Below are 23,820 nucleotides of genomic sequence, written 5' to 3' on the forward strand. Positions count from 1 at the left end.
TAGATCCTTCCTCAACTGTGACAAAAATTCTTTTACAAAGTAATTTTTAGAAATTAAGTGAGATCACGTATCTATTGTTTTGCGTTTTTTCATTTTCTGTACCTGCAACTCTTTCCATGTTGATTAATGCATATAGATCTGCATTTCTATTACTGTGTAATGTTTCATATTATACATGGAACATAATTGAGCCATTCTTTCACTGATGTATATTTACAAAGTGTTGCAATGACTATCCTAGTACATACATCTGAGCAAGTGATTTTGAAGACTTTACAACTGGATAATTGCTGGTTTAATACTTAGAACTTTGATAGATACTGCCAAATCGTCCTTCATGGGTCACATCACTCTTAAGTCTTTCACCATCAGGGTCTTCAGAGTGCTTTGTTGAGACAACTTCTAACACTACTTATCCATAATCTTTTGGTTTTTATCATTGATGTGCAGTCTCTGAGGACCCTTTTGTTAATTTGCTCTTGATATCTTTATGTTTTGCTCATTAATTATTCTATTTAGTCTTTCTCACTGACTTAAATTTTTAGAATAAACATTAAGTCTTCTCTCATCTCAACTTCTTGTAGCCTTTTAAATGTTTACATATTACACTTTTTCCTCTCTGGTCTCTGGGGCTTGTCTTGCTTAGGACGGGCTGCCTAAGATTTGTAGAACAAATTTTCTGTATTGTCTTCTAATACTTTATGTTAATATCTTGAATTCTGAAGTTTTTGTATATGAAAATATTGAAGAGCCTATATTTCTCTATTTGAAAAATTCCACCTCTATAATAAACAAATACATAGGGTTATTTCTGGCCTCTAGTTTGGTTCCACTAATCTATCTATCTAGTCCTGTTCCAATACACAGCTCTATAGTTCTAATATGTATTTGGGTAAGTCCTCATTAATTCTTTTCAAAAATGTTTTGGTTAATCTTACACACTCAATCTTCCAGATAAACTTTAAAATCATCTTGCCAGTGTCCACTAAAATTACATTAGAATTTTTACTTGAAATGCACAACAAATTTAGTCTCAGGAGAATCCTATCTTTACAATACTGTGCTTTCTCACACAGGGATATATCTTTCCATTTATTTTGATTTTCTGTAATACCCATAAAGGAAGTTTTATGGGGTTTTTTTTAATGTAGGTTTGGCTCACTTAATAGGTTTATTCCTAGAATATTTCACCGTTGCTGCTAATATGAATGAGATCTTCCTTTACATTTAAAAATTGATTCCATCTAGTTTATAGGAAGTCTTACTTCTGTATGTTGCTATGATAGTTTACCATCTTACTGAACTCTTTATTCTAATATTTAATATTTTAGTTTCTTTGGTTTTCCAGCTAAACAATGATATCATTTGTCTTAATTTCTTCTTTTCCAATTTCGTACCTTATTTATCTTATTACACTGCGTCTAAAATGCTTAGGACGATGCTGAATTACAGGAATGATAGCAGATAACTTGGACCATGACATTAAGTGTGCTGTTTATTTGTTCATCTAGTTAAGCAAGCTTCCTTTTATTACTTAATATGAATTTTATTTTCTTCTTTTTGAATCAGTAATAGACGCTAATTTTTTAAGTGCTTTTTCAGTATCAATTAATAGTTTTTCTCCTTTATTAAATTAGGAAATTTTCATTACTATACTATCTAGTGTTGTTAACCCATCCTTGCACTGGTAGGATAAACCTAACTTGGTTATGGCATTAATTTTCTAAATGCACTGCTGGCTTCAGTTTCCTTAGGATTTTTGCGTGTACATTTACAGACTGAGCTGTTAAGTTTGGTTCTTTTTTCACTACCCTTGTTTAAATTCTATTAGGGTTATGCTACCTTCATAGTGGGGAAGTATCCCATTCTTTTCTATGCTTTGTTCCTGGTGACTTTTGTCAAGGACACATAAGTCACTCTTTTGTGATTATCAGTTTATTAAGATGTTCTAACTCTTGAGGCCAATTTTTTGACATTTGTATTTTCCTAGAAAATTGTGCAAATGAATTTTCAGGATTAGTATAAGTTTACACTAAATCATTAGATTTTCAAATACTCCAACCCCTACCCCAGTATCTGTACTGTATTCCCTTTGTTTCCAATATTGTTTTTTCTCCTTTTTGTCCTCAGATTTGCTAAGTGTCTATTTATTATTTTTAAATGCCAGCTTTTATCATTTTTACTTTCTATTTCATTAATTTGTTTTTTATTTTTAAATCCTTTGACATTTATTTTGGGAGATTTTACTTTTTCTGCTTCTCTGCTGTTTGTTTCCTTTTCTGATGCTTCCCGCCATGCATGTATCCTTTAATGATGTGTTATCTCATTCCCTCAGTGAGTTTATCCATACAACATAGCAAACAAATAAAGCCTTTACCATTATAAGTGGCTACATGTACTGTATTAATTTGGAGTCAGTTATAGTAGATTCTAATTTCCCACCTCCTAATTAGGTGATCTTGGCCAAATCTGAGTAGTTTATCTGTAAAAATAGAAATAATATAGATTACATTTGAAACTATTTGCAAATCATTTAGCCCTGAAACCGCCCCATATTAATGAATTAATTCAACAGATGTCTGGTGAAAGGACTCAGTTGCCCTATTTCTAAAAATGAGGGACTTGGGATGACTAATCCCCAAATCCCTTCCAACTATAAAAAACTTTACTTTCAGTCTATCAGTTCATACACCCCACAATCACCCAGTCAACCCACCCACTCATCTCACAATAGTTACTAAGCCCTTCCCCCCTGAACAAAGTATTTTAGATATCAGGAATTCCAAGATGAATAATGAAACAGTCCCTACCTCCCAGAAGCTCAGCGACACCTTGGGGAATAGGGGTGAGGACTCTTAAAAAACGTAATTACAATACAATGTGAAAAGTTGTCTATTACAAAGGTTGTGGGAATTCAGACTTTGAGAAGTATGTGCAGCAAAATCAAAGATCTAGGTAGAATCCCTAATTCGGGTAGTTACTACCTACTAGCTGTGTATTTTCAGGCTCTTTCCTTGGTACTTTATTTGTAAAAGGAATAATAATACTGTCCTGGTAGGTTATATTAAGGATCAAATAATAAGATTAATATAAAGTACTTAGTACAGTGTCAGGCTCATAATATGAACTCAACAAATGACAGCTATTAACATTACAAGAGGCTATGAAGTTAAAGAAAGGCAATTTACTGTATTTCAAGAGAGGAAAGGTAGGGTCACCGGAATTTCTCAAATGTGTTCACAGCACAAAACCTGTGGCAAAGCAATAAAGATGGAAAAAAACAGGGTGAAAGGGGAATCAAGGTGGGTGATGCCCTTGGAAGGCAGAGAATTCTAATTTCTGTATTCTCAGCTGCTAGCACAAAACCTGACCCATACCTTTGCAACAAACAGTGAATGGAAAAATACAGCGTAAGCAATAAGATTGGAGAAAAATACTTGGGCCAAACTGTTGAAAATAAACATTTTTACAGCAAAAGGAACCTTCGATTTGAAGTCAGGAGACCTGGAGTAATCTTTTGACTAATGACCTGTGTTTTTATACTGGCTCTACAACTTACCTGTTCTTGGCCTTAGCAAATTACTGATACCTTGAATCTCCTCACCTGTAAAATGGGGATAACACCTACCTTACAAAATTACTGTGAGAATTAAGTACCAAGCCATTATCAAAGGGCCGGGCACTAATAAGCACTCAATAACGATAGCGGCTGCAGCTGCTACCTTCTCCTTTAGGTCTTTTTCCAAACTTGTGATAAGATAGGTAAGAATATCTTTCCTCCAACGTTCGGACCAGCACTGAGAAATACTAGGTTTGCCAAGGACGAGAGGCCCCGCCCGGCCCGCGCCACACAGGTCACCTACGCAGACTGCAGTCCTGGAAGCCTCCACCTGCGCGCTGAGCCGTGGGGGGCGCGATCGCTGCCAGCCGTTACAGACACGGGGCCTAGATAAGGCTGGGCGTTAAGAACGAGCGGAACTTCACCGAAACCCGGTCCCTACCACCATCCGATTCCTCTAGAGGCGAAGCCTTGGAAGAGGTGGAGGAAGGGAAGCCGGAAGTGACGCAAAGGCGTAAGGAACTGGAAATGACCATAACACGCCGGAAGTTTATTCGTTTCCAAGGCGACGGCTTCGCCACTGCTCCAACCAGGTGGTGGGAGTCGGGACGCTGGAAAGCGACTCCGAGAAGAGGGTACTCGTCCACGGCGGCCGCCGCCACAGCGACTCGCGGGGAGTAGCAGCCGAAGACGGCGGCCGCCGCACTGGCCCTCACGCGTGGAGGATAAACAGCCGACACGACCATCGCGGCAGCCAGTCAAGGGAAAGAGGTAGCGAAGACGGGGAAAAAATCCGTGGAAACGACGACCACTGCTGCAGCGTCTCTACGGCCAGAGTAAGTGAGGACGTCAGCTTCTCCCGCAGGCACTCGAGAAGGGTCAGTGAAGACCTGGGCCACCGCCGCAGTGGTTTTCCGGACAGAGTTAAGGGAGATGGTGGCGGCCACGGTCACAGCAGTTCCTGGGACAGACTAAGGCTTGGATACCAGGGCTTTCGCAGCAGCATCGTCAGTTTAAGTGAAGTCGACGGCCACCAAACTAGTGACTCGGTGGGAACGGTCAGAGAAGACCGCAGCCTCCGCCTCGGTGGTACTTGGGAGGAAGTCAGGGAAGTCGGCGGCCGCGGAACCAGCCACTCGGGGGAGAGGGGCAGTGACGACCGCAGCCGCCACCTCACTGGCTCTTGGGAGGGAGGGAGTGTCGATGGCGGCCACAGCCTCAGTAGTTCGTGGGAGGGAGTAAGTGAAGACGGCGGCTACACGGCCAGCGCATCCTCCGCGGTGAGCGTCAGCCGAGATTCCAGCCCCCACCTCAGTGGCTTCTGGGAGAGAGAAAGTGAAGACGGAGGTTCTGGCTGCAGGGGCTCTGGGCAGAGAGCAAGGGAGGACGGCGGCCCTGGCCGGAGTGAAGACGAAGACGGCCGCGGCAGTGGCTCGTGGGTGACGGCAAGTGAAGACCGCGGCAGCAGCGGGGGCCTGGATTCAACTCCTCCTGGGAGCCCGAGAGATCGCACCATGCCCGGGGTGCCCCATTCAGGCCCCTCCACCTCCTCTACGGAGACGGCAACCTCTTGTGAGTCACATTACTTCCATGGTCCTTGTTTCTGCCATACTACTTTTCTCACTTCTGTCCCCATCAGTCTTATCGGTTCTGGCCGTTCCCTTTCTCAGCTGTCACTCATTTCCCCTAATTGACCTATTTTCAGTGGGTCTCAAAGCTGTTCACCTGTGCCCTATGCTCCCTCATTTTAGCTTTCCCTCCTTTCTTCCCATCGCCATTCCTGAGACTTGTTGCCCAGACTGATATCAACCCTTGTTAAATCTTATGGACCCTTTTAAGTTTTTACTTGGTTTCTCTGCAGCATTCGACCCTGTGTAAATGACACTAGACTTACCTATTTTTGTCCTTCCACTCTATCGACTCCCTCTTCTTTGGTGACTTTTCTTCCATCTTCTCCTTAAATGTTTTTTGTTTTTGTTTTTGCTGAATAGTGCTGTCACTGGTGCTTTTTTACTTGTCATGTACTATGACTTCAACTCTACTGAGGACCCCCAGATCTGTGTTATTCATTCAACCATCCAGTAAATATTTAATGAGTGCCTAATATGTGCTGCATATTAAGGATATCAATAAAGAAGACAGGCACATTACTTTTCTTCTAGTGGGGAAGATAAATACTGAGCATATAATCACTAATGTGATTAATATTATACAGAAGAGAAGAGTGCCATTGGCTCCAGTATGAGGTGAGGATGGCTGTCCGGTAAACCTACCTAGTACTGAGATACACCTAGCACTGAGATCTCAATTCCAGATCTCTCCTCTGAGCTGCAGACTCATAAATACAAGTCCCTTCTGGAACTCTTCCTTGGGCACCTCAGCATCAACATGTTGAAATATAATTTTGTACCCATAGGCTGTCTCAGTGGCACCACACCACTGGGGGAACTAAGCCAGACTCCTTGAAGTTATCCCATTACTCTTCCCTTATTTCACCCACTGTATCCATCCAAGTTCCATTCAGCCTGTTTCCATATTTGTTTAATCTGTCTCCTTTTCTGTTCCTAATGCCATTCCCTTAATTGGGGGTCTCAGTGTTTCTGGTATAGACTACTGTAGCTATTTTCTTACCTGGTCTTTCTGAATCTCTAGTGTTGCATTTTTGCTCCTGAATGAATTCCCCTCACCGCAGGCCAACCCTGTAAACTCAGCATTACAAATCTGATCATTCTTCTTCTGTTTAAAATCCCTCAGTGACTCCCCATTGTCTGCTCTAGTCCACCAAGTTCTACCATAGCCTATCTCTTGTCTAATTCTAGCCTCTTTTCCTTCCACTTTATGGCTCAGCAATAGGGTGGGTTTTTTTTGTGTGTGTGGTTTCTTGATCACATCCTACTGTTAATGCTGTCCAGAATGCCTTTCCCTGCTCCCATTTTTTTTTGTAAAGATTTTTTTTTGTTTTGTTTTGTTTGTATTGGGGGAGGCTAACAGGACTTTATTGGGGAACAATGTGTACTTCCAGGACTTTTCCAAGTCAGGTTGTTGTCCTTTCAATCTTATCTGTGGAGGGTGCAGCTCAGCTCCAGGTCCAGTTGCTGTTGTTAGTTGCAGGGGGCGCAGCCCACCATCCCTTGTGGGAGTCGAACCCGCAACTTTGTGGTTGAGAGGATGTGCTCCAACCAACTGAGCCATCCGGGAGCTCAGCTCAAGGTGCCCGTGTTCAATCTTAGTTGAGATTGCAGGGGGCGCAGCCCACCATCCCTTGCAGGAGTCCATGAGTCAAACCAGCAACCTTGTGGCTGAGAAGCCGCGCTCCAACCAACTGAGCCATTTGGCCACCTGGGAGCTGAGTGGCAGCTCATTAACTTCGTTCTAGTTGGGGAGGGCGCAGCTCTCTGGCCCACGTGGGAATTGAACCTGCAGCCCCGTTGTCCAGACCTTGCGCTCTAAGCAACTGAGACACCCGTCCGTCCCCTCCCTACTCCCATTTTGTCTGGCCAGCTCCTGCTAGTCCTTGAAGATTCATCTTAGATGTTACCTCCCCCAGAAATCATTTTCTGTTTCTCTCCCCTCCTGCCCTATCTGAGTTAGAAGTCTTCTGTGCTTCTGTAAGTTCTTACGAATATTTTGTCATTGCTCTTGTCACGTCATTGTATAATTTGTGTTTGTATCTCTCTGTGAGTTCCTTGAGGATTGAGACCATGTCTCCATCTTTTTATCCTTGTGATAGACACCGAATTAATTTTGGGTGGATGGATGGGTAGATGAATGAATGAATTGGCATGGAATGTGGTGAGAAAAAAAGGCCATAAAATTAGATGGAGCCAAATTATGGGAGGGCTTAGACTGGCATACTGAGGGTTTGGACTTGGTTCTCTATACTGGCGGACTTGGTTCTCTATCCTAGCGGTGGATAACTAGAAGCAGTTTGGTCTAGAGGCATGAAGGGCTCAGGATTGTCTCTCTGTGTTATATGGGTAGAACACCATTTGTAGATCTTGCTGTACTGGTTTAAAGGAGAAGAAGGAAGGTTTGACCTAGGGGGTTGACATCATTAAACATATTAACTGGTGTGGTTTATATTTTGGTGGCTTTCTTGCTCCTTTCCCTGTATGCATATATCTTTTCATTGTTCTTCCAGGTCTTGCTCAAATGTTTCCTCCTCCTCAATTTTACCTGTACTTTATTAGGACAGTACTGTCAGGTTTTTTATTTCATTGAATTTATCCACATAGATTTTATAAGTTTTAAAGTGTTGGTGGAAAGAAAATGTGTTAACTCCATGTCCATTTCCCATTATGTTATCATAGTCCTGGCACATGGTAGATGCTCATAAAGGATTTTTGGGTAAAATGTATAGCATTTTGCTAAGGGTTGGTGTAAGATATGATTCCAGTGTAAAATATGGTACCAGTCCTCAAGAAGTTAACATTCTAATTATGGAGAGAGGACATATTTGTACATAGATAAATGGTAGTGCGAGATTGCATAGATTGTCTGCCAGAAGTGTTGGTGAGTTCTTTTCAAAACAATTTGAGGTCAGGAATCGTGCCTGTCTCTTTTGTTTAGGAAATATTTTGATTGAATTCTTCTTCTCCCTTCCACTGTCTGTTCATGCTTAGATACCTGTATTGCTTCTGGTTCTCAAAGCACATTAAAATATTTTACAGTACAGTGAGCCTGACAATGCAGTCTTTGTGTTTGGTACGTTAAATTATAAAACATAAGACACTAACTAGAGTGTGTGAAGTAAAAATTGTGACCTGCCATTCCTTTCTTAGTGTCAGACATATGAGAAAGATAAGAAAAATATTGATAAACTATATCTGCCAATGTGAGATAAGGCTCTAGTAAAGTGTTTTTCACTGGAGAGTAGTCCTTTGTTAAAGAGAATGCACTTGGGTATATTTCAAAATGGTTACTTTTCCCCTCCCCTTGCCAAAAACATGAGTTGATTTTTCTTGGTGTTTCGCAGTGATAACCTGGTGGCGTTTTGAAGGTAAAATCTATGAAACTGTGGGGGTCTCTTAACAATTTGTCAAAATTATCATTTAAGTGCTTCTTGCTGTTTATGGCTCCTGTAGCTTCTGCTCCAGGTAAGCTGAACTTGACTGTGTATTTCTCTGTATTTGGCTGTCTTTCCAGATTCAGGGTGGCAATTTGTCCTGAGGCCTCAATTCTTTGATCAGTCCAAGAAAAGGCATTGGTTTTGAGTTTGTTTAGCTTTTCTCCTGTAGGTATGGGAATCACAGCTTCCATGCTCTTTGCTTGTTAGAACTGAAATGGAAATCTGGTAAGATGTTAATCACAAACATCTTTGTCATAAATTATTTGGAAAGCCAAAGTGATTTTGTGCTTTCTGTTGAATCATTGCTTTAGTGTTTTTGTTTGTTTGTTTGTTTAGTTTTATAATATATTTTAAGCAAATTGGTTTTTCAGTAGGTGGCAGGAAGAAGGTACATTTTGGGAGCATACATGATGCAGTGCGAGCTGGAGATGTAAAGCAGCTTTCAGAAATGGTAGAACGTGGAGCCAGAATTAATGAAGTTGACATTCTCCATAAATTTACCCCTTTACATTGGGCAGCACATTCTGGAAGTTTGGAGGTAAGAAGCTATATAAATGATCAAACTGGGGTAAGTTTACAGCTGTTAGCAGTTTTATAAATTTAACAAACAGAACTGAGGCCTTATGCTAGGCACTGCAAATATAATATTTTCCTTTTCAGTTCAGTCTAGTATTAGGTGTTTTGGTTATCTCAAAACCTAGTGGCCTAAAATAACCATTTATTTGTGCTCAGGAGTGAACCAGAAATTTGGATCTCAGGGACAGCTTGTCTCTGCTCCACGATGTCTGGGGTTTCAGCTAGAAGATTGAAAAGCTGGAGCTGGAACCTTCTGAAGGCTTATTCATGCAGATATCTGGTGATAGAGGCTGGCTGTAGACTTGGCATCTTAATTCCTCTCCATGCGGGCCTGTTTGTGAGTTTTCTCCACCTGGCTAATTTGTGCTTCCTTACAATGAGATGGCTGGGTTCCAAAGGCAAGCATCAAGGGTAACTTACAGAGGACAGCATAATGGATACCTAGCTCTATGCAATCCTAACACTTTTGCTATAGTTGCTTCAGATTTTTAGAAAACAAATGGAATATTCCTGGTACAGTTGAAGTCTCTGAGCACCCCTCCCAGGTGCCACTTCTCTTCTTCCAATTCCAGAGATAAATTTACCCTAAATTTGGTGTTTATTATTCCCATCTGTTATATACTATTATTACATATGATTATATCATTGTTTTATTTGACATATTTTATATAAATGACATCATATTATATATATTGTCCTGCAGCTTGATACATGTGGTTACATATAGGTACTCTAGTTCATTTCTTTCAGCCATGTGGTAATAGTCTATTCTTAGACTAATATCAGAATTTATTCATTTTTTTAAATTTAATTGGTTTCAATTATTAGCTAATACAAGCAGTGCTTAGTGAATATTTTTATGCAAAACTTCTTATTCTTGGGCTGTGTGCAATGCCAACTGGAATTTTTCTCATGATTTAAGATTGTGTGCGGGGAACTTATTTTAGCTGCTACGTTTCCCGAGGATGTAGGCTGCAGTAGGTCTATTCATTATGCAGTCTCATTTTTTAATCCCCTGCCACACAAACAGACTGCTTCCTATAAATATGGCTTCTCTGTGTGATTTCTTGTTTGGGCTTCTCTGCTTTTTGGAACCAAATCTCATTTAGAGACTCTCTCTCCACCAGTTTGTGTGCCCCACTTGTAAACAATGATTTTCCCTTTGGCCTTTTAGTGACTTCCTCTCACCTGGAAGAAATGTGCCTTGACAGGTATTTCTACGCTTGTAGCCCTGGGTGGGTATTTTCTCTGCTGTTTCCTCCCATATCACTGTTTGATCTGTACTTGGGCAGCTTGCCAATCTATTTTGTGGTTTGTGGTTTAAGTTTCAGATGACTCTTAGTTTCATCAAAGATAAGGTTTTCTTCCTGTTTTCCTTCCTCTCTCTCTCTCTTTCTCTTTTTCTCTCTTTCTCTCTCTCTCCTGGATGATTTTGAAGAGATGAAATACTGATTTTTACTCTGCCCTATCCCAGTAGGATAGTACTTCTTGACATGACATTTATTTCATCTCTTTCCTGGTATCCTTTCCTGGAACCTGTCTATTCTATAAATGTAGGTATTGTTTATACTTCTGCCAGTGGTCTTCTCTCTCCTACTTTACACTTTCTTGCCAGGCAGTCTTTTAGACTTCCGTGGCTTTATCACATCTGGATAATAATTCATTAATTTGCTTTTTCTCCTGAATTCTGGCGTGTGCATCAGGTGCTTGATCAACAACACATGCATATCTGACTAGCATCTCAAATTTAATTGCTCTAAAACTAAACCATTATTCTTTTCTATCTCTTTCTTAGTTTTCCAGGCTAATGGCCTTTGAATCATTATTGAGTTGTCTCAATTGTTTTCACCATCTAAAGTATTTGTTTAATAACAACAACAGAAAAAAACCCCACAGAACTATTGTAAAACAATATTTTCAGTTGGTGAGCATTGTAATATACAATACAAAGCAATTAGTTTTCTCAGAAATCTGACAAGCACCAACCATGACCATTTTTAAAAATGTCTGCTTGAGTTGTCTCAATTTTTTACAGAAGCAAAATACATTATCAACATTTGTCAGGATGAAGGTGCACATTGATGCAGTAAGAACTGATCACTGGGTTGGTTGATTCCGGTCCATCTTTGCCTTTCGAATTTATCTTCTTCATCCTCAGAGCCACTGCTTTCGATCTAATTGATTTCCTTCTTTTTCTGTCTTATCTGTGTCTGGTTCATATTCTGTATACAAGGTTACCACTCTAATACTAAAATCGGTTATTACTTAAAACCCTCAAGTCCCCACAGTGACTATCCCCGACAGGGTAAAGTTTAAACTATTTAATATGGTAGCCTTATCTATCCAATCTCATCTCTCATCATGCTTGTTTTTCGCTGCAGTACTGGTGACTGCTATCCCAAAGTAGTCTACTGTTTCATAGTACCATAGACTTTGCACGTGCTGTTTTATCTGCCTGGTCTCACTTCTTTCCCACTGGTTACCTGGTTGAAATCCAGGTCAGGCAGCACCTGTTTAGTAAAGCCTTCTGTGTTTCCTCTCTCAATATCCTCCAACTAGCTACGTCCTCCTCTGATACCTCTACATCTGATTCATAAATTTTTATTGTATTTATCACATTGAATTGTATTCTATATTAGATTTTGAGCTCTTTGAATGTACTATTTGAGTCTTATTCATCTTTTTTCCCTCAGCGTCTAGCATAGTGTCTGACATAGTGGAGTCACTTTGTATGTTCTCAATAAATGTGTTTGTTGAATTGCTGAATTTGTTGTTAAATTTAATTTATATTTTTAGTGTCTAACACAGTGCATAGCAGATGTTCAAGAAATGTTTGTTGAATTTTAACAAACACAAATCTAAACTAAAAGATTTTAGTGCATTTCTCCCTTCTCCTTTAAAGATTATGTATTTCTCTACCTGAGTACTGAGTTAGTGCCCTTACATTTTGTTATCCTTTCTGAAATTTCTTACGATGTCTGGTACTTATGTTAGTTGTGTGAAATAGTCACTAAATTAACACTATATTAACAACTTGTTGTTGCGACCTGCACAACACAAGCAGTGGGAAGAAACGAGGGAGGCGGCGAGGGCTAGGTTAAGAAATAAAGACACAAACACTTATATAGCAAGAAATCACAGAGGACCAAGGGACTCGCAGCCACAAGAGACTGGAGCCCCGAATCAGGTCTCTCCTGAGTATTTATTGATTTTTTCAAAAGGCATTACGTGACTCTGGGCAGGGTCTTTTACATCTCAAACACCGCTTAAGACAATCACCTTATCGCCAATACCCATTCATTGTGTCCCAAAGCAACTTAAGCAAACTGTCCCCAGGTGGTCGCTGGTGCAGTATGCTAAGCCTAGGGGGGAGCGGGTCTCTGTACTGCTTTCCCATGAGATAAACGAGGAGCCAGGAGGTTCCGCTCCACTATTGTTCCTTGCATATCAAGGTCTCTGCCGCATGACCCATGAGTCAGCAACCGATGATGGAACTTTAAGAGGAGTGCTTCCTCTAAGCCTTAGAGCAATATTCATGGGGTTCCCCGGGGTCTTAAGTCGTCCCTCCCTAGGGGAAACTTACTCGTCTTCGACCGCAGACCCTGCATACTGGGACCTAGAAAAGAGACTTATTAACTCAACCCCTAGGGCATACAACCCTGCGACCCTCTTTCCTAAGGAAAGGCTAAAGGAGACAGACGACCAGGCTGCTATGTGACAACAACTTGTGAAAAGTATGCTTTATTAGATTTTATTTTTTTCTTCTGTCAGATGAAGTTAGCTATTGAGCCCCTGTAGTGAACTTTTTATTTCAGATACACTTTTCACCTTCAGAATTTCCATTTGGCTCTTTCTTTTTTTTTTTTAATATAATTTCTATCTCTTTATAGTTTCTATTTGATAGTCATTGTCATCATACTTTTCTTTAGTTTTTTGAACATAAATTCTTAAAAAATAGTTTCTTTTAGTTCTCGGAAGCAGTTTATCATAGCTGCTTTTTGAAGTCTTGCTAAATCCAACATCTGAGCCCTTGCAAAGATAGTTTCTATTGATTACTCTTTTTTCCTGTATGTGGGTTACACATTCTTATTTTCTTTGTATGTCTCACAAGTTTTTAGTTTGACCGGACATTTTGGAAACGACATTTTAGATTACATATTATAGCAACTCTGGAGTCTGATTCTACTCCCTCACCCATGCCCAGGGGTGGTTGTTGGTTGTTGCTGTGTATTTGTTGACTTGCCTGAACTAATTGTGTGGAGTCTGTTTTCCTCACATTGTGGGGCCACCGCTCAGTTCTTATATTTTTAACTCTTATTTTCATTTTTAAGCCTGGCTTCCTAGGGGTCCTCCCTGGGTCAGCATAGCTTAGTGGTCAGTCAGTGCTTAAATACCCTGAGCCAGTAAGGATTTCATCATTTACTGATGGGTCTGTATGTGACTTGGGGAATGTTTTCAAAATCCAAGCAGCTTACAAGTCAGCCTAACTTTTTTAAAAATACGTTTGCAAGGCCTCATGTTTAGCTTTTCTATCTCTTTCTTAGTTTTCCAGGCTAATGGCCTTTGAATCATTATTGAGTTGTTCTAACTTGGAACCTCTTCAGTCTTTCTTGGGTATCAGCAGCCTTGTACATGAGCATAGCCTTTTAGATCACAAGGGATAAGTGGAATCTTACAGAGGTCCACTTTGGCCATCTCATTTCTTGGATTTTCCTATTAATTTTCTGGGTGGTCTTTAATTTTGTTTCTTGCTGCAACCAGTATCATGACTTCAGGCTAGCTCTGATGTTGGCTTTCTCAGAGAGTTGGCTACCGAGGAGTGGAATTGTTTTTGACAATGTGCCTGAGCATGGAATTTTCTGTGTTCAACTCCAAATAAAGTCCATCCTTCTAGCAGGGCGATGGTGCTGTCTGCCCAAGGAGAACTTCTGCACCATGCAACTGGGAAAGGGATTATTGTGCCAGTCTCCTTCTTGTTACTGAGATTCAGTAGATTTTCTTGAACAAATGCCTCTCATTTTGTTATATGCCTTTGGTCAATTTCCAGAGTCTTTAAATTGTTGTTTTTGACAACTTGGTCTAGTTTCATTATTGTTCTTGGAGAGCATTTGCCATGCTCCTTACTTAGCCATTTCTGAATTCCTGCTTATTTGTAAATTGATATTTGGCAAAAATGCAAATGCAATGTAATGGAGAACAGATATTGTTTTAATTAAATGGTACTGGTACAATTGGACATTCATATGTAAAAAAATAAACCTTGAGCCATACCTGGCACCATATGCAAAAATTTACTGAAAACAGATTATAGGCAAATGTGAAACTTAACCGTATCAAACCTATAGAAGAAAACAGAGGGGAAAATATTTGCAAATCATATTTGATTAAGAACTTGTAAATAGAATATATGAAACTCTTACAATTCAGTAGTAAGTAGACAAACACAACTTAAAAATGGGCAAGTGACTTCAATAGACACTTTCTCAAAGATGATATGGATGGCAACTGAGCACATGAAAAGATACTCAACATCATGAGCCATTAGGGAAACGCAAATTAAAACCACAATGAGATGCTATTACACACATATTAAAATGGCAAAAAAAAAAAAATCCAACCAAAAAACTAAACAAATGACAACATGGAGTATTGGCAAAGCTGTGGAGCAACTGAAACGCTCATATTAGGTTGGTGCAAAAGTAACTGCGGTTTTTGCAATTATTTTTAACCTTTTAAACCAGAATTACTTTTGCACCAACCTAATACATTGCTGGTAGAAGTGTAAAATGATACAACCACATTGGAAAACAGTTTGGCAGTTTCTTATAAAGTTAAACATTACCTATGTTCCAGCAGTCTTACTTCTACATATTTAACTAGGACAAATAAAAAAACCTGTACATGAATGCTTATAGTGGTTTTATTTTTCTGTTCAGTACTTGATCAGTGTTAGTATGTAGTAGTCTCTCCCTAAATATTTGTTGAATGAATGAATGACTCACTGTAATTATTAGTGAGGTTGAGCTTTTAAAGAAGTATATTATTGATCACTAATCTGAGAGGCAGATGATACCTAAATGGTAAGCCTTTTCAACAAATGACATTGGTGTGACTGATTTGATGGTGTGTCTCAATGATACAATCCATTTTTTTTAAAAAAAAGAAACTTCTTGAAGGTAGAGTCTAACATATGTGACACAGACCTCTAAGTACTATATTATAATGAGACTGAGGATAATTTTTAAAAATCTTAAGTGAAGATGCATTTGATTTCCACTCACCCCTCTGTTTTATATAAACCACTTGTTTTTTTTAGACAGTACCATCAGAATAACAATGTTTGCTTTTGTACAGAAGTTTCTGGGCCCATTTAGAAATCTGTGGCAGAGGCTGCAAACTGGCAGCCCTTCAATAAATTTGGCTCACAGATGTGTGTTGTTTGGCTTGTACAGTATTGGTCAAACATAAGATTTGGATTAGCATTGCCCTCACAGCCACAACTGGCTGGGATTGAATAACATCGTACCTTATTGACAAGAAATGTGGTCTCCAGTTTGCCACAGTTCCCACTGCTCCCTATTGTTTACCCAACAGTAAGGCCAAATGTTGGTTACTATCAACTGTGCTTGTGCTTTTGTTTTTCTTACACCTGGCCCCCTTGTGCACTTGTGATGCTTCTCAGGCTGCAATGAGTATTTCATGATGATAGACTAAATTCAAAAGATATAAAAATATTGAAAATAGCTGCCTTATCACTTGTTAACATGGCTATTTTCTTAATTTAGTGTCTTCATTGGCTCCTCTGGCATGGAGCTGATATTACACAAGTAACTACGAGAGGTTGGACAGCAGCTCATATAACTGCAATCAGGGGTCACGATGCTTGCATGCAGGTAATAATAACTTTAATTTTTAAAAATTCAATAAGTTTAATTACTTTAGCATAGTTCTGTTAAGCTATTGTTTTTGTTCTAATAATTTGATCACATAGATTTACTTCTATATTCTAAACAAGAATTTACTGGATTCCATGACTTAGATATGTTGGTATCAACTATCTACTTAAATAAATGATATAAGAGACCCTTTTCTCTTTGAAGTAGTTGGTTATCTGTTGGTTATTGTTGTTTTAAAGAATATCACAGTCATCTCCTTTATATGCCTAAAATCTGTTATTTAATACATTTCTTGGCCAGAATAACACATTAATATGTGGCAGGATCTACTTTATTAGAGTAACTGGATTTAATTAATGTATTAAAATAGACTGGTATTTGGAGAAATACAAAAATACAAAAACAAGCAAATAGTTCCTGCCTGTAAGAAGCCTGAGATCTATTTGGAGTGACAGGGGCTCTACCCCATGAGTTAGAAAACAATACAAAGCACAGTTTATGATTAAGGTTCTAATGAAAAGTATAGATGAGAAGAATTATAGAATTTAGGAGGAGGTAGAAGAATCATAAATGGAGGAAATTAAATTTTATCTAAGCCTAAAAGAATGAGTTGATTTCAAGGAGGTAAGTAGTAAGGAAGCATTGCAGGCAGGGAATATATGAGGAGCAAATAAAAATAATAATTATCATTTGTTGAACCTTTTTAATGTGTCAATCATAGTCTCCCATGCATCACCTCATTTAATGCAACAATCTTATGAGTTCCCCTTTTTACAGATTAGGAAACAGATTCAGAGAGTTAAGTACCTTGCTAAGTAAGTAACAAAGCAAAGATTTGAACCTAGACTTTGTCCTGTTAACCTCTATGCTATAATTTTTTGTGAAGTCCCTGAAGTAGAAAAATGAGGTGAGTTTAGAGGATGTGCTATTATAAATTTGACTGAGTGTAGATAGTTTGTTGTGTGGACTGTTATGAACTAAGTTTGGATGAGCTAGATTTGTAAAGTGTCTTTGAAGTAGAATAAAGATTTTAAATTTACTTGTATAGGAAAGAGAGGCTTTATATACATACTACATATATAGATATACATATGTACATACACACACATACATACATGCATATAGGCATTAACAGGAGAATGAGGTAATGAAAGGAGTATTGCAGGAAATTATTCTAGTGAAATGTGTCCAGGACTACCTGGAATGAAGAGCGAGTTTGGAAGCAAGAAGGCCAGTTAGACACTCTTGATATAATCACTAACCATAGAAGGTGAACTTAGGTGGTGGCAGTAGGAAAGGAAAAATGATTCAGGACATCTTCCAAAGCAGTCATTGGCAGATTGTAGTGAGAATTTAAAGTTCCTAGCCAGAATGACAGATAATTTTGAAACTCTAACTAGGGGAATCTGAAAGGCCGGGGAGACTTGAGAGGAAAGATGTTCAATTTGGCACGTTTTGAGTTGAAGGTGCCTGTAGATCATTCATGTACAGGAGGCCCAGGCTCTTGAAAGGGGGCTGGAGACAAAGATTTCAGGAGCAATAAAGTATAGAGAAGAGTATAGAGTAGTGAGGATTGAATGTTGAAGAATGTTACTAGTAAGGGTGAGAGGAGGCAGAGAAATGAGTAAAGAATTTGGAAGAGGAATTCAGAAAAGAGAGCCAGGATCCATTAGGGCTGTGCAAGGAAGAAATTGAAGAATTAGGCAGAGTATTAGTTACAGGATACAGCTGAGGGGAATAAAGCTTAAGGAAATGCCACTGAACTTGAGATCTCACTCTAGGGGGAGGTTGGCTGTATTTCTATGTACTGGTGGGGATGGCACCCAGTTTGCAGTTGGATTTGAAGTTGAGGTGTTCATTTGAGAAGTAGGCAGTGAAAGGAAGGAGAAAATACAATAGTAAATTTAGGGGACAAATGAATCTTTACGTGATGCTTTCCTTCCTTTAAGCATTCAAGACATTTTCTCTGCCTTGATTGTCCTTCCTCACAAAGTGATGTCTTCCTTCTCAGAGCAGTTGTGGTGCTGTTTTGGTATCATACGGTGTAGTCGTTGCTTATCAAAGACAGCTTTGTACAGTTGATTTTCTTTGTCTCTACAATGTCTAATTCCCTTAGGTGATATGTCTTCATATTTTTTGTAGTGACTTTTAAAACACAGTAAGCACTTAATATATGATTTGTGATGATTATTAAGTAGTTTGTCAGACAAAATCATGGAGACTGTTCTTCCTAAAATAGGAATTATGACTGAGTAAACTTTTGCTGGTAAACGTGGGCTGGTTAAAAAAAGCCTGTGATAGAAAGAAATCTAAACAAAAAAATCAACTCGTAATTCTTTTAAAGCAATTACTCTGTGTATTATATAAAGGGTTGTGCTGTGTATATGATGTAACCCATATATGGAAATTGGGCCAATTGTAAATTCAGATGGAATCTCCTCAGATGCAATTAGAAATTTGATTTGGAGCTTAGAACTAGTTACTTTAATAATGAAGTCCTTTTATTGTATTCAAAACCCAGTTAATAAAAGATTCTGCTTTTGAAGTAGTGGAAATTTAAATTTCAGTTTTATTAGTTTAGCACTAAAGTAGTTAGTGGTTGTTAAAGATTAGTGGTTATTAATCAGTGCTCATGAAAAGTGTGCCTTATAAATTGTATATACATGCTCAAATCAGAATATGAAATCAGGTGTTATAAATGTTTCCTAGGCAATGTTAACAAGGACCGCAAACATTTTCTTAGGATTACCTAAGGGTTTCTCACACTTTGCCTGTGGCACATATGTAAGAACATACATAATAATTTAGCGAGGGTAATAAATTGCTTGCCATAGATAATCTGCATTTATGATTTAACATCTATAGTCATGTAAACTCATTTCTCTATTTTTAGGCTCTTATAATCAATGGAGCAAATCTGGCAGCTCAAGATGACTGGGGTTGCACTCCTTTGCACTTTGCTGCAACACACGGACATTCTTTCACCTTACAAATAATGCTTCGAAGTGGAGTGGTGAGGGGTTCCTCTTGAGATGTGAGAATGTGTAATCGTATAGGTGGAATAGCATTTGATAGTCTGGTTATCTCTTTCTGACTTTTTAAATCCCTTTTATGACTTTGGGGGAGTCTTTTGATCTCTGTCTTTAGCTTTTCCATCTTTAAAAATAGAGGCAATAATTTACATAAACCTTCAAAAAAAAAACAGTTTAATAATACAAACTATTTCAGAGACTGGGTTTTTCATGTTAGCGCAGTTTAACTGGAAGCTTCCAAACATGTTGACCAGTGATTATAAATCTTTCTGAATTTCTGTGTGTAACTCTTATTTCATATAATAATGTAGAAGGTGATTTATATCTCCAGAAATTTCATTTATTATGATATTTATTTTTAATATTACCCCATGGTTATAAAAATTAACTTCTTATATGAAAAGAACTACCTATGCTGAAGACCACACTATGGTTAAGTGTGTGTTAAGTGTATGGTTATGGTTGGTGTTTCTATAGTTAGAGAAAACATGAAAAATCCTATTAAATATTTTTTTATTAACTCTTTATGCCTCTAAGGATATGATTTGATCACTTGAGTCCATTCCTTTCATTTTATTGGTCAGGAGCCTGTGACCAGTAAAATGACTAGTTAGGTTCCTTTTTAAAAACTATTTTTATGTGACTAGTTATATTCTTTTTAAAAAGACTGTTTTATAAAATTTCATTAGGGTGTTATTAACTTGTATGTTCAAATCAGTGGTTGCAGTAAATTTTTCTATTATATTTAGTATTTGCCCTATAGTTTTAAGAACAACCTCCAAGTCTCATTTGCAGAATTAAGGTGCTAGACTTAGTGTTTCCCCTACAAAAGGGAAAGAAACTGAGTCTTTGTGAATGTTACCTCTAGGACCCCAGCGTGACTGATAAGAGAGAATGGAAACCTGTGCATTATGCAGCTTTTCATGGACGGCTTGGCTGTTTGCAACTTCTAGTTAAATGGGGATGTGGCATAGAAGATGTAGACTGCAATGGAAACCTTCCAGGTATTCACAAAAACAAATATTTTGGTTTTTCATTAATGTAAACTCTTCAAATGTTGATCATGCTTAAGAAATTTAAACCGTCAATATTCTAGCAGTCCTGCACAAAACTTTAAGTTTGACATGAACATTTTCATCTTATGCCTATATTACATACCTGTCATGTGATTGATTTTTTTTTTCTGGAACTATATCAACAAAAGAAATTAGCAATAAACTTGGATTTGCTTTTCCAGCCTGCTGTTTCCTTCATCTACTGTCTAGTGTTATTATTTTTTAAATTCCTACATTTCTGTCCCACAGACTACTTTAAAAAATAGTAGCATAAATAGTGGACACTAGTGTATTTGAGTTAAGTTGCTAACTGCAGTTGTCTAGCCTGTAATCAACTGGCCAGTTGAGATCTATACTCTAAATATCCCGTCTTCTAAGAGGTGCTGTAGAAATTCAGAAGAGGGATAGATCACAGTGAGATTGGGGTGAGGGTCACTGAAAATGATACTTGAATTATGTCTTAAAGGAATCTTCAGCAGCAAACAAATGAAATAGTAGTCGAGGCAGAATGGTATGAACAGGTTTGATCAAATCACTTTTCTGCTTAGAAACTTCCTAGATCCCTGTGGAGTTCTGTTCCCTTACCTTCATTATTTGGCTTTTACCTACCTCCCTGGTCTCATCTTCCACTCTGTTACACTACTATCTGGGATTGTTTTGCTTCTTTCTGAAGTACATCCTTTAGTGTTCATTTAGTGAAGGTCTGTTAGAATGAACTTTTTCAATTTTTGTGTAGCTGGAAATGACTATTGTGTTCTCATTCTTTTCTTTAAAATACACTTTTGAGTTTATTTTTGTATATGATGTAAGAAAGTGGTCCAGTTTCCCCAACACTGTTTATTGAAGAGATTGTCCTTTCCCCATTGTATATTCTTGGCTCCTTTGTCATAGATTAATTGACCATATAAGTGTGGATTTATTTCTGGGCTCACTGTTCCATTGATATAGTAATATGTGTCTGTTTTTGTGCCAGTACCATACTGTTTTATGATTGTAGCTTAGTAGTATAGTTTGAGATCAGAGCGTGTGATACCTCCAACTTTGGTTTTCTTTTTCAAGATTGTTTTGGCTATTTGGCGTCTTTTGTGGTTCCAGATACATTTTAGGATTGTTTTGTTCTAGTTTGATGAGAAATGCCATTGGCATTTTGGTAGAAATTGCATTGAATCTGTAGCTTTCTTTGGGTAATGTAGACATTTTAATGATATTAATCCTTCCAATCCATGAGCATAGAATATCCTTACATTTATTTGTGTTGTCTTCAGTTTCCTTCATCAAAGTCTTACAGTTTTCTGAGTACAGTCTTTTACCTCCTAAGTTAAATTTATTCGTAGGCATTTTATTTTTTTCGATGTAATTGTTTTCTTAATTTCTCTTTCTAGTAGTTTGTTATTTGTAAAGTCTTAATTTAAATGGTAAGACCTGAAACCATAAAACTCCTAGAGGAAAACATAGGCAGTAAACTCTTTGACATTTGTCTTAACAGTATTTATTTTTTTAAATAAAATTCCCTGGGCAAGGGCAACAGAAGCAAAAATAAACAAATGGGACTACATCAAACTAAAAAGCTTTGGCACAATGAAGGAAATCATTAGCAAAACAAAAAGACAACCTACTGAATAGGAGAAGATATTTGCAAATGATATATATGATAAAGGGGTAATATCCAAAAGAGTTCATAAAAGTCAACATTGAAAAAAACCCAAACAATCCAATTAAAAAATGGGCAGAGGACTGCAGTAGACATTTCTCCAAAATTAGATACACAGATGACCAACAGACAAATGAAAAGATACTCTGACTCACTAATCATCAGGGAAATGCACAATGAGATGTCATGTCAGATCACCTGCCAGAATGGGTATTATCAAAAAGTCAACAAATAAATGTTGGCAAGGATTGTACACTGTTGGTGGGATTGCAAATTGGTGCAGCTACTGTGGAAAACAGTGTGGAAGTTCCTCAATATATTAAAATAGAACTATCATACGACTCAGCTATTCCACTTCTGTGTATTCATCCGAAGAAAAGAAAAACACTAATTTGAAAAGATATATGTATCCCTATGTTCATTGCAGGATTATTTACAGTAGCCAAGATACAGAAGCATCCTAGTCTATCGATAGATGAATGAATAAAAAGAATGTGGTATAGGTATAACAGAATATTACTCAAAAAGGATACAAATGGTACATGTAACTATATGATAAGTAAGCTGTAGTGGAGTTTGAAGTTTCAGGGAGGGTTTTTCAGTGGAAGGTTCAGCTGAGAAAGTGCAGAGTAGCATGTGCCAGCAACTTATCTTTTGGGCATTGTGACTTCTTGTTTTTCCAGAGTTATACTGGTCACTTGGGCACTGCCCTACTTCTCCAGAGGCAAGATTTGTACAATTGATTGGGCTATTTCCCAAATAGTCACTTCTTAAGAGGTTTTAAAGGCTCTCTTGTTCTTTGTAATAATTGCCTCTAAGCTTGTAATACCCCAGAACCATTCCTATTTTTTGCAGATTTTGGATTGTGGCTCTCTCTCGGTCTGAGTCAATGTATTATCTTTCAGGGATTCCTTAACATTTCTTGTCCATTCATGGTGTCCTTAATTGTCTAGTTCTGTAAGGCTTTAAAAAATACCTTTTCTATTATTTTCAAGGATTTAGAGTAGAAATGGTGAGGTAGTGTGTGTGCTTAGTCTGCAGTTTTGATCCAGTTTTCCTGTTTATAATAAAAATAATGTTTATGGAAAATAACACATAACATAGTGGTAAAAATAATATTCATATTTACATAGTGACTATTTTGTTTTTTTCTTTCACTTTTTTCTCCAAAATATTAAATTTATCTATATGTCTGTCATCTGTCTATTTTACATAGCAATATTTTCTCATGTAATAATAAGCTGAATAATTGGGGTTTCACTTTCCAAGAACATATTCTGGGGCCCACTCCTTGGTGACTCTTATCTGGCCTCTACATTCACAATAAATGTCTAACTAATCAACCATTTAGTCTATTGCTTTGGCACGACTAGAAGGCTGAGTAAGGACATGTAGGCTGAAAAACAGGTCTGTTATTCTTGCTGAGAGTACGTCCTGGTATAGGGCAGGGATAGTCATCTCCCTGTGAGGATTAGAGACAGTGTCTTATTTCTTTTTTTTGATTATTTTATGGTCAATGGAAAAAATTACATTCTTTTTTTTTCTCTCATCTATAGTTCACTTAGCAGCCATGGAAGGCCACCTTTACTGTTTTAAATTTCTGCTCAATAGAATGAGCAGTGCAACACAAGCATTAAAAGCCTTCAATGATAACGGAGAAAATGTACTGGACTTGGCCCAGAGGTTCTTTAAGCAGAACATTTTACAGTTTATCCAGGGGGCTGCGTATGAAAGAGATGATCCAGAAGATCAAGAAAGTAAGTCATAAACCTGAAGTGTTCTATCGTTTAATTTGTAGAGTAAATAGAAAAGGGAAAGAAAGAAGTTGTAAGTTAAATGTTATATTAAAATATGTTACGTGTAATTATCCATATATTCATTCAGATTTTCTTCATTACAAAATATTTTAGGCAGAAATATTATAGAGATTAATGTAATATAATGAACAATCTTTATAACACTGTATTTAAGCATAAAATATTA

At 37.9% G+C, this 23,820-nt stretch overlaps 1 protein-coding gene across 12 annotated transcripts in view; it reads left to right on the forward strand.

The window, feature by feature from the left end:
• The first annotated feature begins 4,132 nt into the window (after window positions 1–4,132).
• Window positions 4,133–23,820, forward strand: part of ANKRD42 (ankyrin repeat domain 42) — a 59,232-nt gene continuing 39,544 nt past the window's right edge. For 9 of the 12 annotated variants that reach the window (XR_004424388.1, XR_004424389.1, XM_033120451.1 and 6 more), the window contains exons 1-6: window positions 4,133–5,131; window positions 8,999–9,165; window positions 15,989–16,096; window positions 18,993–19,112; window positions 20,000–20,135; window positions 23,394–23,594. Coding sequence is in view for 10 of the 12 variants with exons in the window: in XM_033120451.1 (XP_032976342.1) it covers window positions 5,074–5,131; window positions 8,999–9,165; window positions 15,989–16,096; window positions 18,993–19,112; window positions 20,000–20,135; window positions 23,394–23,594 (790 nt within the window). In the remaining 2 variants the exon portion in view is untranslated. Of the gene's footprint in view, window positions 5,132–8,998; window positions 9,166–9,359; window positions 9,541–15,988; window positions 16,097–18,992; window positions 19,113–19,999; window positions 20,136–23,393; window positions 23,595–23,820 lie in introns of all 12 variants that reach the window. The other 3 variants (XM_033120455.1, XM_033120454.1, XM_033120458.1) reach the window with 3 other exon arrangements.

This window comes from Rhinolophus ferrumequinum, chromosome 11 (assembly GCF_004115265.2).
Source record: "Rhinolophus ferrumequinum isolate MPI-CBG mRhiFer1 chromosome 11, mRhiFer1_v1.p, whole genome shotgun sequence".
NCBI lineage: Eukaryota > Metazoa > Chordata > Mammalia > Chiroptera > Rhinolophidae > Rhinolophus > Rhinolophus ferrumequinum.